Source organism: Equus przewalskii, chromosome 5 (genome assembly GCF_037783145.1).
Source record: "Equus przewalskii isolate Varuska chromosome 5, EquPr2, whole genome shotgun sequence".
In the NCBI taxonomy this organism is placed as follows: domain Eukaryota; kingdom Metazoa; phylum Chordata; class Mammalia; order Perissodactyla; family Equidae; genus Equus; species Equus przewalskii.
Window position 1 is genome coordinate 41,567,619 of NC_091835.1, and position 19,355 is coordinate 41,586,973.

Here is a 19,355-nt window from a genome sequence, read left to right on the forward strand (position 1 = left end):
TATTACTGAAGAAATAATGAAAACTTACATTATTTCTCCTCTCACATTCATGGTATCAAAAGTATCAGAAAAAAATTATTAAAGACTCATAAGGCATTTGATGGGATTCTGCTTTCTTAGTTCCATAAGCTTCATTTACTCGTAAATGTTTTCCTTGCTAATATGCAGCTGCAGTCACTTTCCTCGACACAGAACTAAGAGAAAAAAATTATTTCTTCCTTCTCTTGCTGAAGGTGGTTGGAGGCAAAGTAAAGAAGCCCGGCAAACGAGGTCGGAAGCCAGCCAAAATTGACTTGAAGGCAAAACTTGAAAGGAGCCGGCAGAGTGCAAGAGAGTGCCGGGCCAGAAAAAAACTGAGATATCAGTATTTGGAAGAGTTGGTATCCAGTCGGGAAAGAGCTATATGTGCCCTCAGAGAGGAACTGGAAATGGTGAGAAAGTCTGTCAATAAACGTGTGAAAAGATCAACCTAAGCTTAGCAAAGAAGTATACCTTAAAAGGTGGAGATACCAATTTTTACCTATCCAGTTGACAAACACGGGAAAGAATATTAATCTGTTAGCAAGGATATAGGCAAATAAGTATTTTCATACATTGCTGATGGGAGCAGAATGTACATGACTATTTCATTGAGGGATTGTTTATGAAAGAAAAAATGAAAAATAACGCAAATGGACAGCAATAGGAGATTCGTTAGTTAAATTATACTGCACTCATATATTGGACTACTTTGCAAAAATTCACAGTGCACGTATATATTTACTCATGTAGAAAAACATTTATAATATATTGATAAGTGGAAAAAGTATCACAATATGTAACAATATGCATTGTATGATACTATTTGTGTTTAAACGTTTATTCGTTTGGCGTGTTTTATTCACTCATTCATTCATTCAGACTTTGGGAAGTGGCTGTAGAAACGTAGAAGAGAATAGGTAAAGGAGAATTAAACCGCACTACTGTGAGCTCAGGGGAGGAGGTGACAGGTAGAAGAAGAGAGAGATGATACGTTCATAATCTTTACAAAACTGGGACAGACTACTTCAGATTTTTAGAAGGTAAGAAAATAAGGTTGGGGCATGAAGAGAGTCCAGATGTACACGATTCAGTAGATTTTTTTTTTTAATATATTGAATTTGACTTAATGCTATAAATTATTTTTCACCTTCTGCAATGTAAGCCACTTGAGGGATAATCTTTGGGCTGATTCATCTTGGGATACCCCCAAAGTCCTACCTCACATTCTAGTAGATAGTTGATGTTTAGCGAATGTTTATGAAAGAGAGAAAGGAAATTACAAAAGTATTTATTTGGTGAGTCGGAGTAATAATGTGACAATTAGCAAAAAGAGATGAATTCTAATTAGTAGCACACTGTGGAGAGAGATTTTTTTAAACAGAGGGGCCTTTTTAATCTGAGCAACACTCCTGTACATCACAAGAAGGAGATTCAGCAGCACTTCTTCTCCCCCTTCTGAGAGATGGAAGACCTCATCCATGTCCTAGGTGTTAAATAGGATGCCATGGAGGGTGAAATTCCCAGCAGCTAATGTGATGTCTAGTTAGGGGAATCTTAGGTCTAGGATTTCTACCAGTGGTTCCTGAACTCTGACTAGTAAAATTTTACTTAAATATGTTTTACATATTTCAGTACAAGCAGTGGTGCATGGCAATGGACCAAGGAAAAATCCCTTCTGAAATAAAGGCCCTACTCACTGGAGAAGAGCAGAGCAAATCTCAGCAGAACTCAAGCAGGCACACGAAAGCTGGGAAGACAGACGCTAACAGCAATTCCTGTGAGTACAACCCGTGGGAGAGTTTATATTTAGAGGAGTGTCTTCAGGTGGGGTTTCTGTTGACCACTTTCCTCGGTATGTCTTTAAATAAAATAAAATGTTGATGTCGTTTGTAATACACTGATAAGCAAGTGAAATGGCGTTAGTTCTAAATATTGAAATACATTTTATGTGGAGTTTATAAAGAGCAACTGGTAAATTTATAGAATTTTTTTATTAGGTAGACTTAGTCCATAAATGGGAGTGTACTATTCTAGTTATTGTTAATAATGGTACCTTTCTTTTGTATTTTAACAGCTTATACAGTACTCTTACTTATATTTATCTTAAATCTCTCCTCCGATAATTGTGTTAAAGAATTATACATTTTATTTTGTAGGTGACGAAATAGCAGAGGGGCTGTGTAAGGTGCCTAAGGTCACATAGCTGTAATGGTAGAGCCTGTCCTCACCTAGTCCAGGCTCTAGTAGAGTGGCCCCTCACTGTAAGGATTTCTTTTTTATTCAGGTGAAGTTCACGTAACATAAAATTAACCATTTTAAGGTAACAATTCAGAGGCATTTAGTACATTCACAATGTTGTACAATCATCACCTCTATCTAGTTACGAAACATTTTATCACCCTAAAAGAAAACCCTAACTCATGAAGCAGTTACTCATCCCTGGCAACCATAAATCTGCTTTCTGTCTCTATGGATTTACCTATTCTGGATATTTCATATAAATGGAATCAAACAGTATGTGACTTTCTGTACCTAGCATGTTTTCAAGGTTCATTTATCAGTACTTCATACCTTTTTATGGCTGCATAATATTCCATTGTGTATGTATAACACAGTTTGTAGTTATTCATTCATCTGTTGATGGACATTGGTTATTGTTTCTGCCTTTTGGCTACTGTAAATAGTGCTGCTGTGAACATACATGTACAAGTATGTGTTTGAGTACCTGTGGAATTGCTGGCTCATATAGTAATTCTGTATTTAACTTTTAGAGGAACCACAAACTGTTTTCCACAGTGCCTAAAATATCGTACATTCCCATCAGCAATATATGAAAGTTTCCCATTTCTCTACATCTTGCTAACACTTTTTAGTTTCCATTTTTAGGAACTATAGCCTTCCTAGTGGGTACGAAGTGGTATCTGATTGTGCTTTTGATTTGCATTTCTTTGATGACTAATGATGGAGCATCTTTTCATGTGCTTCTTGGCCATTTGTATATCTTGTTTGAAGAAGTTCCTGTGTAAGGCCCTTGCCCATGTTTTAATTACGTTGTTTTTCATTTTGTTGTTGAGTTGTACGAGTTCTTTCTGTATTCTGGATTTTATACCTTTATCAGATATATGATTTGCAGATACTTCTCCCATTCTGTAGGTTGTCTTTTCACTTTCTTCATAGTGTCTTTTGATGCACAAAAGGTTTTAATTTTTATGAAGTCTAGTTTATCTCTTTTCTTGTTTTCTTGTTTGTTCTTTGGGTGTCAGATCTAACAACCCATTGCCAAATCCGAGGTCATGAAGGTCTACCTCTATGTTTTCTTCTAAGAGTTTTATGGTTTTAGCTCTTATATTTAGGTCATTGATCCATTTTGACTTAATGTTTCTATATGGTGTGAGGTAAGGGTCCAACTTAATTCTTTTGCATGCATATCCAGTTGTCTCAGCACCATTTGTTGAAGAGACTGTAAAGATTTTAAAATGAAGATGCCATGTATTGATTTCTTCACCATTGTGATTGCTTTGAGAGCACTCGAAATAGTTGTAAGGAAATATTGTAAACTTTGCATCTTCTAGAAAATTTGTATAAAACTGAAGGATTGGCCATTTGATAAGTTTTATTAGATGAGGTAACATTTGCTTTAATATAAATTGAATTAATGAAAAATAGCCAAGTCAGCGCAGTTTTCTTTCAGTCTGTATTTAAAAATAGCCTTCCTGTAGATACTAAACTAAAAAAAATCATGCATTTTAGAACAGATTAACCAAACTTCATTGACTTTAAAAACATTCTTACGTTGATAACTTTGGATTTATTTTTCAGGGTGAAGATCGTATCAAATGATGAGTCAGTGATCGAAGCCAATATTCTGATTCCTATGGAGGATGAATGGGCAAGATTATACTTCTTGGCTCCATTTACTACCTACTGCTCAGTAGTCATCTCTGTAAATCTGCAATTTCTACCAAAATGTGTGATCATGGATCTGACAGGATTTTGCTTTAACTTTCAACACTTAGAAAATTTACAAACATTCAGACCTGTTCTGGCTGGTATTGCCACCCATGGCATTTAACATGTTGCAATTCTTGAAAACACAAGAGTAGAGAAAAATGGGTGAAGATTGTATTTTTGCACCTTAACCCCACATTGCTTTATGGGTTAATTTATATTCCTTCCATGTAATTCATGTAATTGTATGTGTTTGTGTGTTTAGTTGTCACTTCCTTTCCTGTTTTTGATTGCCCTACAAAGAGAAACCAAATGGGCTGATTACTGACTGTAAGTTCTCAGCCTCTATGGACCTAATCTTATTTCTTTATATTTACTTGAGTAATGTTTCTTTTCTGCATGAACCATGATTTCTCCTGTGAGCCATTCCAGCATAAGCTGTGAATATGTATTAACGAATATATACATTTCTATTTTTATAATCCATAATGATATGCCTGTTTTGAAAAATGTACGTGTTAACAAAGTCCATCAGGAAAGCCCTCAAGACAGCCTCTATTTAAAAGTTTTGTTGCTGTCTTCTCAAACTATATTCATAAAAGTTTGCTGGGGCCTAATCCATACTTGGAGAATAATTAGTCAAATTTTATTTTTAAGCAAGAAGTCACGTTTTAGGCATTTCAGCAGCATCCATCTTCTTGACAACCCAGAGTATGTATGTATGTATGTGTTTCTATTGTATGTCTATACATGTATGTGGGGAGGGCAGGAGTGAATGTGCACACACATTTCCTTGTGTACTCAACTAATTCGGAGAATTTTTCTAAAGAAAATAGGATGAAACTAGCTGCTGAGATGGAGTTTCTGCCTTAAGAGATCTGGAACGAAGTGAGGGACAAAGTGCCGCTAGATCTAACAGCTGTAGCTGTAAGCAGCACACTTAGTTTCTTCCCTGATGTGAGTTTCCTTGTGAATTGCTCTGACCTAGAAAGAAACACACTGTGGGTGTGCGTGTGGTTCAGCCCTGGCGATGCCTCCATCCTGGAGTGAAGCCCTGGAGCTAGAGTTGTGTACAACACTGCCCCTAGTGGGCCTGGCAGGAGGTGCGGAGGGCAGAGTGGTTCTTTCCATTCCCATCACAGCTGCGTTGACTTTCTTCCTGACTGCCAGATGGAGTGATGCTTGAGAAATCAAGCTCATAATACGATATGTTCACATAGGCCTAGGGATCTTTCGATTTCCCTTCTGAGACGCTTTGCCACTCTCTTCCCTTTTCTATAGTTAAATCGGGAGTTGTGTTCGCGGTTGCTGCTAAATTATAATTGTTCTTTGTTCTAATGAAGCAAATATTTGGCTTCCAAACAAAATACGTTTCCTTATAAAATGGCAGTTTAAGAGGAGGTGTCATCGTCTAGAATGTCTGTGAGGTGGAACATGTGATGGACCACATAGTTTCAGATTTACAAGGTACTTTCCCCCCTTCTTTTTAGGCCGTGCATTTGAATAAAGTGCCTCCCCTTAGCCTGAGTTCCTAAAGATCTCTTAGGTGGCGAACTCCGATCTCGAGTCTAGTCCTGTGTGACTACTGATATACCACTAGCCCAGCCTGTTGGGTGTCTCTGTGTTTTGGAGGACTGGGGATTTAAGAGTATTTAATGTCTTTTTAGGATCACAAATATAAATAGATTAAGGATTGTTGATATTCAGGCCTTCAGAATTTAAGTGTTTTAAATGTAGTTTTCAGATTATGATGGGTATGTTTTTGCCATCTGGTCTACTCAAATGTATATTTTTATTTTGCAAAACAACCCAAGCCTTCTCTGTGTTGCTTATTCAGTACCTTTTGAATTCCCCAGCAGAGTTGGTTTTCAAAGCAAACATTCCGCAATGAAATGTGGCTCGTCAATGGAGTGTCTCCATTGTGCTAGAAGTATTTCTTCTCTGGCTGTAATTTCACATTACAGGCTTATTTACGCCCCGCCCTCCTAGTATCTTTACAAGAGCAGTGACTTTGTCCTCAAGTAGAGGATGTGTAATTTTGGGTGAAAGTAAATTACAGTTTATTTGAGTTTATTCCTAAACCTATCTATTTGGTACTTTGGAGTAGATCACACCAAGAGACAGTTCCTTGGTCTTAAAAAGGAATGTTTTGATTGCTTTGGGTATTGTGCTGGCTGTTCGCTTTGGCCACTTGAAGCATGTTAATAAATGCCACTGATTAAAACAGCTGGAGCATTTCTTTTCCCATTCCAGTTAAGGAGCAGCATACTGAAGTCCTGGCATCTCTCACCTGTATGGCAACAAGCAGGCTGAGAGGACAGAGGGTGAGAGAATCAGTGAGTCAGTCCCCCTGGGTTGGTGCTGTTCTCCTTGCTCTCTGAGTAAACACAGCAATGTTTTCTTTTTCTTTTTTCCCCCCAAAGAAAGAATGGTAAGGGGAAAAATATATTTGTGTATTTAGACCAGTCGTATTCTGTCATTAATTTAGCATAGACCTGCCATATATTAGAGCAACTGAATATAATATGGAGTAAGTTTGACCAGGTCAAGTTTTAGGATATAGTTGAAGTTCTTAAAAATTTTTTTCTATTTTATCTAAATCTTCCTATTGTATGTAAATCAGAATCTATCTTACTGCAGCAAATTCATATCACTGTTTACCAGCTAATTGACAGTATTTATCAGCATCACCATTTAGCGTTTTGTTTTATCATCTTTGAATTATGATAGACTTGATTTGGCTCATTACAAAAAGTATAGGTTTAAACTGGACTTACCTTTAGTTAAAATAAAGGCAAAGAAATTTAAAACCATAAATGCTATATTTCACAAGAAATCAGTTGCATATTATCAGTTACATAGTTACTTTTAAAAGAGAAGAAAATTGCTATTAAACCACGTCGTATTTGGGGGCATTGAAGGAACTTTTCTTTCTCTGAAGAGCATTGTACTATTATATTTTTATGAAAAATAAAATATCTTCACCAGAGATATCTCAGATTGTCTGTTTCACAGTACTGAAATGTGTCTCTATAAGCACAAGTAGTAAAAAGAGTATGAAATTTAGGCAGAAGACCTCGCCTTGGATCCGTTTTTGGAGTTACCTTGCTTTATTTAATCTCCCAGCCTGTTTCCTCATCTATAAAAAAAGGGCGAGGATAACTTTCACAGAGTAATTGGGAGGCTGGATAGTCTGGAGTTATGAGAAACTGCTTCTGACGTAGTAAAGAACTAAATTAAATTTAAAATATTTGCATATGCCTGGGTTTGACTATTATTAGGATTTAAGTCACTAAAGATAAATATATTTATTTAATGAGCTGGAATCTGAATATGTAGTGTTGTAGGTATCACATTTCTGAAGTCTTTTTAGCTATATCATTAGTCTATCCCTGGAATGGTATAGTTGGAGGCTCTTTTTAGCAATAATAGCTTGTTTTTAATTAGGCTAATTTTAAGAGCAATTAATGTTCCAACTGGCAATAATCCTATAATCTGCATAAAGCAGGTTTTCCGGCTGCTGGGTAACTTGGTTCTCTTTTTCTCTTATTCCATCCATTTTACTTAACTACAGGGTAGTCATGAATCAGAGCCAGGACTGTCATGTAAGGTTGTGCTAATTGTGCATTGCACAAAGGCACCCAATTGAGGAGGTGAATGGGCCTAAAATCTAGCTCACATTCCCCTCAACAAGCCATGTGTGGAGGAAGGGGCACCTGCCATCTGCTCACCAGGGCACCATGTGGTGCAGGTCTGCCCAGAGAGGTGCCTTTTTCTAATTTGCCCAAAGAGAGTACCTTTCTTAATTCCTCCACCCAGAGGGTGCCTTTTTTTAAATGTGCAAAACAATAGTGTGCCACAGCTGGCTTATTGCTGGCTTCCCAGAGGAAAGTCAATTGCGTGCCTCTCGTCCCAACTCCACGCTGAGTGACATCAGGTTGGTAGCTTTTAATTGGCAAAGATGGAAGTATTTTATTTACACTGTAGAAATCAATAAATGCTACAAATCAGGAATTTCTCCCCCCGCCCCGCCCCCAGCCCCAAGAGTTGGTTTCCAGTCACTGAAGAAGGCCCTAGTATAGGCTAGAATGGCACTGACCAGCACAGGCACATCTGAGGCCCAAAAAAGTACATGATTGGAGCACACATGGAGCTGGATGGACTCTCTTTGTAAGTCTGAGGGCAGCTTGGAGCTGTCCATCTCAAATTCAGATTACTTCACAAAACAGATGATGATAGTTGTGACGCAGAAACTGTTATGGGTTGCAGAGAAATACCCAGCCCAGCTCTAGAAAATGACTAGGAGGTAAATGAGCTGAATTCTTAAAGCAAGCCCTGGGGTCTTGGAGGGCCGGCTCTGTGGCTGAGTGGTTAAGTTCGTGCGCTCCTGCTGCGGCGGCCCAGGGTTCGGATCCTGGGCATGGACATGGCACCGCTCGTCAGGCCATGTTGAGGCGGCATCCCACATCCCACAACTAGAAGGACGTGCAACTAAGATATACAGCTGTGTAGAGGGGGTTTTTGGGGAGATAAAGCAGAAAAAAAAAAAGATTGGCAGCAGTTGTTAGCCCAGGTGCCAATCTTTGAAGAAAAAAAAAAGGAAGATTGGCAACAGTTGTTAGCCCAGGTGCCAATCAAAAAAAAAGCAAGCCCTAGGGTCAGAGTGGACACACATAATTCACCTATTGTGTGATGACACAATGCTGCAAACACTCCTGGGCTGCGGGTTGGGCTGGATTTGGACAGTGAGCTCTGACTTACGGGTCATTTTGACTTGGCAGTAAGATAATATTTGAGCAGGAGAAATTTCCTGTGATCCAGCAGAACCCAATCCAATCCTGCCATGCCTCAGCGCCCCCTTCCTAAGAAGGAAGTGATGTCTGACAAGCACTTCACAGCCCCAAACCCAACACGGAACCAAGTCAGCAGGCTGGAAATGACAACTCTGTGCCTACACCAGGTAGGCCTGGATAGCCCAGAACCAAACAGGCCAAAATGTCACCCCAAACCCACCCTGAGTTTTGGATCTTACAACTTCAAGGAACGAAGCATGCCTGCCAACACCACAAGAAAAGAAGATAGAGGGTCTATGGCAAAAAATAAATAGTCATGACCCTCAAACCTCAGGCCAGAACAGTCCTGGGCCCCAGCTGCCACATATAGAGAAGAAAGAGAGCACTGAAAAAGGAAGGAAGAAAGCTCAAAAAAGATGACCAAGCCTCCTCCCAGAAGGAGGAATTCACGTAGGGGTCAAATTCAAAATGAAAGCTGTCAGTGCCTCCTTCCATGTGGAAGTAGCCCCACCTTTTTACCACTCCAGACCGAAATAGGCCCATGAGCCTTTTCCATGAGGCAGAGTAAGAACTCCACCTAGCAACAGCCAATAAGATGTCTTTAAAAGTGAACTATACTAGCATCACTCTTATTCCCAGAGTCGGGCAGAGTGAAGAGGGCCAGAAGTGGTGGAGAGAAGGGAGTCTTGAGTACAAATCAGAAGCACACAAACTGGTGTAAGAAATAAACCACAACACATCGGGGCTCAGGAGATGCTGACTCATTTAGATGATAAAGGGGTACTGAGCCAGACATACCTGAAGTGTGAAATAGGAGAAGGCCGTTTCAAATACAAAGGACTCATCACAGAGTTCCTTTAAATTCTCTCTCCTTTAGTGAAATTTAATGTTTTATAGGTCATTAACCACATCATTATGTACCTGGGGGTGACAGAAAAACAGCAAGCTGAAATGTGCTCCTCCATTTCTTATCAAATACGTCAAGTGAAAATACAGTATCTTTACAAGTGTAATTCATCCCAATGGCATTTCAAGTGACCACGGCTTTTTAGGAACATTTTTGTTGAGTAAAAAGAAATAGGAATTGTGTGCTAGGAGATGTTTAACAACTGACTCTTGGTTGGGGGAGGCCTGATTTGTATTTGCCAAATTCTGGGGTGGAAATGTTCCCACCATGAGTGATTTCAAGCTACTGTGTTGTCAAGCAGCAACCAAAATTTTGGAAAATTTAGAAATTGGCTCTTGCAAGCATGCGTGAGCCGACTTCACAGCACTGATCACTTACCTAGTATGAGAATGGGCTATCAGGAGGCCTTCAGGTGCAAATAAAGAGGACCCGACTCGAACTGGCGTGAACGATAAAGACATGTACTATCTCACGTACTGAGAGGGAAAGCTACATTGGCTTGACAATGTCATTAAAGACCCGGGATATTTCCTTCCTTCTGCTCTCCCATCCTCAGCAGCTGGCTGTCACCCGTGGCTTATCCTCTCATGGTTGTAAGGTGACTGCCACAGCTCCAGGCGTCACTCTGAGGAGAGGGGATGGCTGGTAGGAAGTCAACCAACAAGCTCTATTGCAACAAATGGAAGCCGTTAACCATGCATGGAATAAACCAAGAGATCATCGGTCCACAAATGACTGAGCTTTGGGAGAGCTCCCTAAATTCCAATGAAGGTGACGTTGGTAGAATCTCAAGAAAGCAAACCTGAATGTTACATAATTTATTAAGCAAACCAATTATACCCTCTTTGGAGAATATATGACTAGATAGAGGATGATCAGAGCATAGAAAATGGAAGCCCAAAGGGTCAGACAGTGGCAGAATTTATTCAGCATTCTTCAGGAGAAAGAGAATATGAACAGGGTGAACAAAAACCTAGCTGTCAGAGAGGTTCATGCCAATCTGGGGCCGGGATGGTTTGTTAGGTCTTTCCATGGCTTGCATGAAATATATTTCAAAATACTTTAGTACTTTTTATAAACTTTCTAAAGTTTATATGGAGACATAGACTTGTAAGAGTAGCCAGACAAATTCTGTAAAAGAAAAATAAGATGGAAGAATGAAGTACCCTACCAGATCTTAAAACATTGTACAACGACAGTAATTGGTTGGGAGTAATTAAAGGATTTGGGTACTAGTCCATGAATAGGTGGATCCATGAAACAAACGAGAGGCCACAGATTGTTGTGAACACACTCAGGAATTTAATGCATGATATATATTTTTTTAAAGATTGGCACCTGAGCTAACATCTGTTGCCAATCTTCTTTTATTATTTTTTTCTTCTTCTTCTCCCCAAAGTCCCCCAGTACGTTGTGGTATGTTCTAGTTGTGAGTGCCTCTGGTTGTGCTATGTGGGACGCCACCTCAGCATGGCCTGATGAGCGGTGCCGTGTCCGCACCCAGGATCTGAACTGGTGAAACCCTGGGCCGCTGAAGCAGAGTGTGCGAACTTAACCACTCGGCCAGGGGCCAGCCTCTAATGTATGATTACGGTTGCATTTTAAACGAGTGGAGGAAAAAATGTATTACTTTTAAATGCAGTGGGACAATTGGCTAGCCTTATAGAAAAGATAAGCTCTATCTCCCATTTTTAATAAAATACTTCTTTCCTTTGACAAAATAAATTCTAGGAGACCAAAGATTTAAACATTCTGCAAAGGAACTGTAAAATATTAAAACATGGGAAGTAAAAAAAAAAAATCAGAGTTGGGAGGGGATTTTAGGCAAAACCCACAAGATTGATAAATTTGAGTACACAGAATAACAATGTCTGTTCAGAAAAAAAATACAATAAGCTTAAAAAGACAAATGATGAAATTCAAAAATATCTGTTTCCCAATGACAGACAAAGGGCTAATTTTCTTAAAAAGAGCATCGTGGTTTCCAGGAGAAAGTGATTGGTTTAGGGAGGGGAACACGACCTATTCAGAGTCAAGGAGACTCAATTCTGCTACTTTTGTGAGCTCTCTGGGAAGTGAATTTGCTCCTTTCTGCTGGACTGGAAATATGAAAAGCTAGCTATTAAATAAGTGCTAGGCCTACTGCTCCCATTTGTTCCCACTAAAGGAAAGCCAGTGCAAGGGGAGAGAACCATCTCTCTCATTACGTTGTTTGAGGCTCAGATCCAGTTATGCCTGAAGCTCTGACCCGAGATTCTTAGTTATGGGAGCCAGTTCATTCCTTTTTTGCTTAAGCCAATTTGAGTCTGTCACTTAAGATACAACGTGACCTAATATAAAATTCACTACTAAAACAGGCAAAAGACACGAAAAAAGAATTGTTCTCAAACATGAAAAAAACTATTCAGCCTCACTCATAAGTAAAGAAATGTATATTAAAACATTAAGATACCTTACATCTATCTGGTGAAGATCAAGTTAATCAGGTTGAATTGCTAGGTAAGGGGAAACAGTTATGCGCTTATGCTGTTGGTTAGAGCATGAATCCAGCCGCCATGCTGGAGGTGCAACATTTTGGAAGGCAAATTTGAATAACATCTATCAAAATTAAAATGCACATAACACTTTGCCCCTGCAACTCCACTTTCATAGATCTAGCCATAAGATATATTAGCCCATGTGTGCAAAGATATATGTATAGGATGTTTTTTGTAGCATTATCTGTAAGAGCAGAAGACTGGAAACAAATGGCCACTAATAAGGGACTGATTAAATTATGGTACACCCATATAATGGAACATTATGCACTCATTAAAAAGAATATCCTAACATAGAATGATCCTTAAGATATATCAAGTCAACAAAGCAAAGCACCAAATAGTTTGTATAATATGTTCTTCATTGTATTTTTTAAAGGCTGTAGCACATATATATTCCTGTGTATGCTTTTAGATATGTAGATTATTTCTGGATTTATAAGGCTTTATTTTTTTAAGAAACTAAATAACCTTTACTTCTAGATAGGGGTACTAGGAGACAAGAAGCTTAATATAGGAGAGAGATCTACTTTCACCAAATACCATTTTGTTGTCATGGTAGACAGCTTCTGAAATGGTCCCCTGCCTTGTGTAATCCCCTTCCCTGGAGTATGGGCAGGACTTGTAGCTTGCTTCTGACCACTAGAATGCAGTACAGTAATAGTGATGGACTGTCACTTCTATGAGGAAGTTACATGAGACAGTGACTTCCGGGGCCAGCCCCATGGTGCAGCGGTTAAGTGCGCACGTTCTACTTCTTGGCAGCCCGGAGTTTGCCGGTTTGGATCCCGGGTGTGGACATGGCACCGCTTGGCAAGCCATGCTGTGGTAGGCGTCCCACGTATAAAGTAGAGGAAGATGGGCACAGATGTGAGCTCAGGGCCAGTCTTCCTCAGCGAAAAGAGGAGGATTGGCAGCAGAGGTTAGCTCAGGGCCAATCTTCCTCAAAAAAATAAATAAATAAAAATTTTAAAAAATAAAAAATAAAAAAAGATAGTGACTTCTCTCTTGCTAGCAGATTCTCTCCCTTGATGGCTTTTTGAAGCAAACCGCCATACTGGAGAGGCCTATGTGGCAAGGAGCTCTAGGTGGCCTCCAGCTAACAGCCAGCAAGGAACTGGGACCCTCAGTATAACAGCCCTTGATGAATTGAATTTTGACAAGAACCACATGAGCTCAGAAGTGGATCCTAACTCAGGTGAACCTTCAGATGAGACCCCAGGCCTGGCTGACACCTTGACTGCGGCCTTGTGAATTAAAGGACCCACTTAAAACTGTGTCCAGATTCCCTACCCACAGAAATTAGGAGATTAAAAAATGTGTGTTGTTTTAAGCTGCCAAATTTTGGGGTAATTTGTTATGAAACAATAGATAACTAATACGCTTGTTTCATTTTTTCCTTAAATATAGATTTCATATTCAATTTATAAAAATAAATTAGTTTAAAATATCTTTCAAAATAACACCAACGAAAGCAATAATGACCCACATTTCTTTTTTTCAGATTCCATATTCACCAAGCAACTTTCAGATTAATCCTCCCGGTTCCCAATTATTCCGATGCTACTAAGATTGTGCCCTGAATAAGTCATCTAAGCATTCTGGTCATTGGAAAGGAATATGCCTCCTTGTACATCAATATGTGGGCCCTCAGGTTAACATGTGTCAATCTCCTATGAGGGTGACCAGGTTGAGGAGAGTCAGCTGTTGTCTAGCTGACCAGCTCTGCACAGCTGAGGCCAGTTGGGGATCATCGCAGTATGATCATTAGCAGTTCCCTGGGGCCGGACGATGAACGCCTGTCCATCCATCCTGGGGCAAGCTTAGTTGCCCGGGGCCAGGGCCTCCTTTCACCTTCCACAAGCCCTAACAGCTTATAGACACCAAAAAAACTGACACAGGGCCTCTTACAGAGCTCTACCTAGTCTAATAAATTAAACTGAGTTTAATGTGTGGCCTTCTTTTGTTGAGGGTTTCTTCAAACCACAAAACCAATAATCCTCTTAAATATAAGCAGTATTTTTCCCCTTTGTCCTCCAAACAGTATACTCATATGTCTTTTCTTAAAAAAAAAAAAAAAAGAAGCCATAAAGCATTCTACTGGTTTAAGTTCTTCATCAAAATAAACTTCAAAGTTCCTGACAGTATTTGTGTTCATAAGTTTGAGTCTTTGTTTGGCTTTTCGTTGTGTTTCTTTCCCCTTCCACTCTAATTACCAAGGAGCTTTTTTTTTTCCTTTTTTTTTTTAACACTTTGACTTCAGTTTCACTTGATTTCACTTAGATTTGTTTCTGGGTTAATATAATTCACTTATGGTTTAACTGAAAATATACAATTGTTTCATGTTTTTAGCTACATAGTTGCCTACAATTAACGACGGCCAAATTAAATCCCATTTCATTGACTTCATATTCTACTAATATGAGTAGTTGAATCAACAGTTGAAGCCGATTTTCCCCCATCAGTTCTCTCTATTGTACAAGTGGAAACGCCAGCGGAAGAGTGCTGGTAAAATCTACCTTCTCAAGCATTTTGTGTACCCTCATTTTAGACCATTCCTTCTTAAGAAATATTTCAAGGGGGTGAAATTCCCTTTGGGGCTCTTCCACCAACCTCCCTTCCGTTCATGTTCCTGCTCCCCACTGTTCCTTCCACCTCGAGTCTGTAGAATCCTAGCCGAACTAAGAAACTAAAGCAGAAACACAACGCCACAATTTAAGTAGTATTAATGAGCTGTTTCTACTAGAGTTAGCACATGGCAATAGGTGCTAAGTAACTCAAAAGATGCAAACATTCATTGGATTAGCGATGACTAAATTGGTAAAATAATAACAATAGATAACCTTTATTGAGGGCTTCCCATGTGTTCTGTAATGCACTGAATGATTTATGTGGATTTCAGCTCCCTTTGCTACTGCAACAAACCTATAAGGTGGTTAGTCTTGAGTGTCAATTCAGCTAAGCTACAGTACCCAGTTATGTCATCAAACACTGATTTAGGGATTGCTGTGAAGGTGTTTTGTAGATGTGGTTAACATCTGCAATCAGTTGACTTTAAAATTAAGGAGATTACCCTTGATAATATGGGTGGGCCTTATCCAATCAGGTAAAGGCCCTAAGAGTAAAAATGAGGCTTCCCCAGGGAAGAAAAAATTCTGCCTCAAGCCTGCAGCATCAAATCCTGTCTGCTAGCCTGCCCTGCAGAACCACAACACCGACTCCCTGAGTTTCCAGCCTGCTGGCCTGCCCTACAGATTGCAAGCTTGCCAGCCCCTCAGTCACATGGGCCAATTCCTTAAAATATTATCATCTATCTAACTATCTAACTATCTCTGTTCTATTGGTTCCATTTCTCTATGGAACCCTCAGACAGGTGGACGCTGCTATTTTCCCCATTTTAAAAATGGAGAAGCTGGGGTTTGAGAATAATTTGCTGGATTAACAGGTGGTAAGCAGAACCTGAACTTCGACACACAAGATGACTCCACAACCCCTGAATGCAACCATCAAATTATCTGTAACTAAGGAAAACTTTGTTGGCTAGACTTATTACTGGAGTTTTGTGCCTAATTTTTACTAATTTGTAAAAGGTCATTCAAGAACAATGCATTTGCCTGGAGAATCAGACAGCCCAGAAGTTTAAATGACTCTCAACTGACGAACAGAGTGTAAAGCCATTCTTCTCAGCTCTGTGCTGCCCGTCCTCTCCCCCACTCATATCTTCACATCTACTGTTTCGCTGTCCGGGTATCTGTGCCGTGGTCTCCTCCAGCACATTCAGGGGCCCGCGAGCAGAATATAGTCTTCCTAAAGAGACCGTTCTTTTGAACATATAGCAGGGAAGCAGAATAGAGACGATTCATTCCAAATTCAAAATTCCCTTAAAGGAGGTTTAGTCTCCTCCATCTAGCTGTTGTGGGCAAACAGCTGGAACTGCTTTATGGACTGTCTGCCTGCTGACAGCCAGGTGATGTTCTCGAGCTTCCAGAACTCCTCCATAATTCTGAAACCAGATACATAGGCACTGTCTCTGCAGAGCCCAGCTCTTGTTGGGGGTCACTTTCCTGCAGAACTAAAATCACACATCCTTCAAATTACAGGTTGAACCCTAACTGTATAACTCAGGGATGATGGAGACTTCTTAAAGCAATACTTTTAAAGAGGCTTCTTCTGAGAAAGAATACAGAGCTTTTGAACCAAAGCATTCAGTTGAGCAAAAAGTTCAGAATGGCCCAGATCACAGGGGCTCATAAAATTAGAGAGGGTCTAATGAGACGGGCCTAAAATAAGTTTAACTGCCTACTTCCCAGGAGCATAGGAACATTTGATTTTAGGAGAAGTCTAGAATACACTGCTATGAAAAGTCCATGAATTCTCAGAGTCAAATGATAAAAGGAGCAGAAAAGAAAGACAGAGGCCCCAGTAGGTGTGGGTGGCACTACTGCCAGTTGGTGGTCTGATGGGGTTTTTTGAAAATGATACCATTTGTAAAATGGGTTTAAAATAATATTTTGACTAGAGATTTCACGTCTGTAAAGGGTATTAATTATTTTGGAATTTCCTCCAGTGTTTAGAGGCTTTGTGTTTTGAACACACCAATTGATTAGCTAATCTACAGCTGCTTCTGGGTGCTCAGCAATTTTCCCTGTCCTGTTGCTATGAGACGAGGACTTCTCTGAACCCGCCAGTGTGACAGGCATTGTGAAGAGGCAGCAAGCTCGGCCTGTTAGCCACAGTGCCATCAAGCGGTCATTCTGCAAAACAGTTAGACAAAGAAGGTTTGTGTCTCCAGCCTTCTCTAATTACAGTGCTCCAAGCTTGTCTCTGTTCCAGATGAATTGGCAGGTTAACTGAATAGTGGGGAATTGTTCATTCTCTTCATAGTCTTCTGCACACAGTGAGGACTTTTTCCTTCCAATAAATAAATCATGCCACGGCAAGCAGGATGGCGAAGTTAAAAGAATGTTGGACTGGTTGGCAGAAGGCATTTTAATTTACCTCTGCTTGACCTCTCCTGGTCTTAATTTCCTCTTCTAAACAGTGAGGGGCTTGGGCCAGTTCTCCCAATGTCCCTTCTGTTGTAAACGCCTCTAATTCTTTGCTTCTTTTACGTGTGGTTCTTACAGAGGAGCCTGACCTGGAAGCTGATCCTGGTCAAATAGCTCCAAGAGATTTTGGTGATGTTGCTTCAGTGCGTTTGAGCAGGTGGCAGCGAGGCTGGAGAGGTGAAGGGAAAGGCTGTGCCCACCAGGAGAGGCAACATCGCCCGATCTGGCAAATGAATCCTCCCACTTGCTTGGTGGAGGTCCCCTTGGTAGAACTGTCCTTCCTGAGAGAGAACTCCGGCCCAGGGAATCAGCTCCAAGCATCTTGGGTCAACCTGTGACGGAAGGTCCACAGGGAAGCGCGTCCGAGCAGGAGGTGCTTATTGACATTCAGCGGCAGGCTGGTTGGACTAATGCTTTCCCTGAAGATGAGAAGAAAGGGAGGAATTGAATTCCCCCTCGCAGGATGTGTCCCTGTCCCTTCCTCTGCCAGGCTGTGGGAACCTGGAGCCAGGGAGGAGAATTGCCTCTACTCTGAACCCTGCCTCCCCCTGTCACTTTCTTGAACTCCTTTTTGGAGGCTACGTGAATCCAGACTCGTGGTGCACATCTTCGTGTACATGGTGAGGAGACTGGAGTAATCCTCTTATTCTCTCCCATAGCCTGCCTCCCTGTGACTTAACTCTGGTTCTCGACAGGTAAATGTGAGTTACAGTGACTGTTCTTCTCATATTGCTGACTCTTATGCAAATCTCCATTAATCTGTGCATTATATCCAGTTTTCTCCAATTTCAAGATCAAGCAAGACAACAGCAATCCTGAATATTAAAATAAACTAAACAAAAATACAGTGAATTATCAACATACTGAGAGAATATAGGTGAATTATCATAGGTCAGGAGAGGATAAAATGAGATAAAGCAGGTAAAATCACAGAACCACTGGAATTATTATCTGCAGCTCTTGACTAGCGTGTGAAAATGTATACCAGTCTTCTCTGTGAGCCTTTTATTGTTTAAATAAGAACATTTTAAAAATGTGCTGGTCCTAGATTTGAAATAATGAAGACCTCACAACCAGACGAGAAAACCTGAGTCATCGGAGGCAAAGAAGAGTGGGCTTGGCGAGGGTATCAGGATGTATCCTGGAGAGACACAAGGGGGAGGAAGCGCCAGCTGGAGAGACGGCCTCCTGTCTGAGTGTCTAGGAGAAAGAAGGTGTTCCTTGCCCTTGCTATCCTAGTGCATAGGGGTAGGGCCAGGCAGCCAGAGGTCTCTGCCTGAACTGCAGAGCACAGAGAAATGCCATCTGCCATCTCTCCTTTTGGCATTTTCTGGCCTTGCCTAGCAAGAGACCTTGCTCATTTGCTTGAGTTTAACTCAAAGAAGAGAAGTAAACATCCTACGCACAGCCTGGATGGAACACAGATGTAAGAAAAACATCACACTGACTTCAAATTTTTCAAGGCATCATCAGCTGCTTAGGTTAAGGGAGAATGAAAATGAGAGAGAGAGAGACAAAGAGAGAGAGAGAGAGAGAGAAATTAGGCAACTCTATAAGCTTTTCTTTCGCTAAGAATCCTGATTAAAACTCAGTCACAGAAGACTGCCCAGCAAGTTCCAGTATATTCCAATATATGGAGTACTTTCCACAGGACAGTGGTTACTTGGAACAAGGTAATGTAAAAACATGTACAATGTTAACACTTCCTAAATGTTGCTTAGGAGGAGAAATACATGTCTCTGAAACGTGTGACACAGGGATTTCATTTGGAACAGAAGCCCATAGTTATTATAAAATATCAGTAGGGAGGAGGAAAAGGAAACAAAATGAAACTAGGTTGAGTCATTAATCAAAGACTATGTGTATCGTTTGTGCTTTTTGGACTGAATGGTAAATAAAATGCAGGAAAGCATTCTCTTTTTTATGCAAGTAACTAATATAGTAAAAGGACTGTTGACTGAAGCTCAAGGTGGACGCTTCCCCTAAAACAAAAAGCACCTAAAGTAAAACCCACAAAAACTCTAACCAATAAGTGAATCCATGTGACAAAATAAAACACTTCCCTCCAAAAGTTGATTGAAAAAATATATAGATAGCGCTG

The 19,355-nt window shown here is 40.3% G+C and overlaps 1 protein-coding gene across 2 annotated transcripts in view; it reads left to right on the plus strand.

Moving 5' to 3' along the window:
* The window catches only part of CREBL2 (cAMP responsive element binding protein like 2), a 29,523-nt gene extending 22,565 nt beyond the window's left edge, over positions 1-6,958 (plus strand). For both annotated transcript variants that reach the window (XM_070619131.1, XM_070619130.1), the window contains 3 exons: positions 234-431; positions 1,654-1,798; positions 3,841-6,958. In XM_070619131.1, the coding sequence (XP_070475232.1) occupies positions 234-431; positions 1,654-1,798; positions 3,841-3,845 (348 nt within the window). In that variant the 3' untranslated portion in view covers positions 3,846-6,958. The remainder of the gene's footprint in view (positions 1-233; positions 432-1,653; positions 1,799-3,840) is intronic.
* Positions 6,959-19,355: the final 12,397 nt, after the last annotated feature.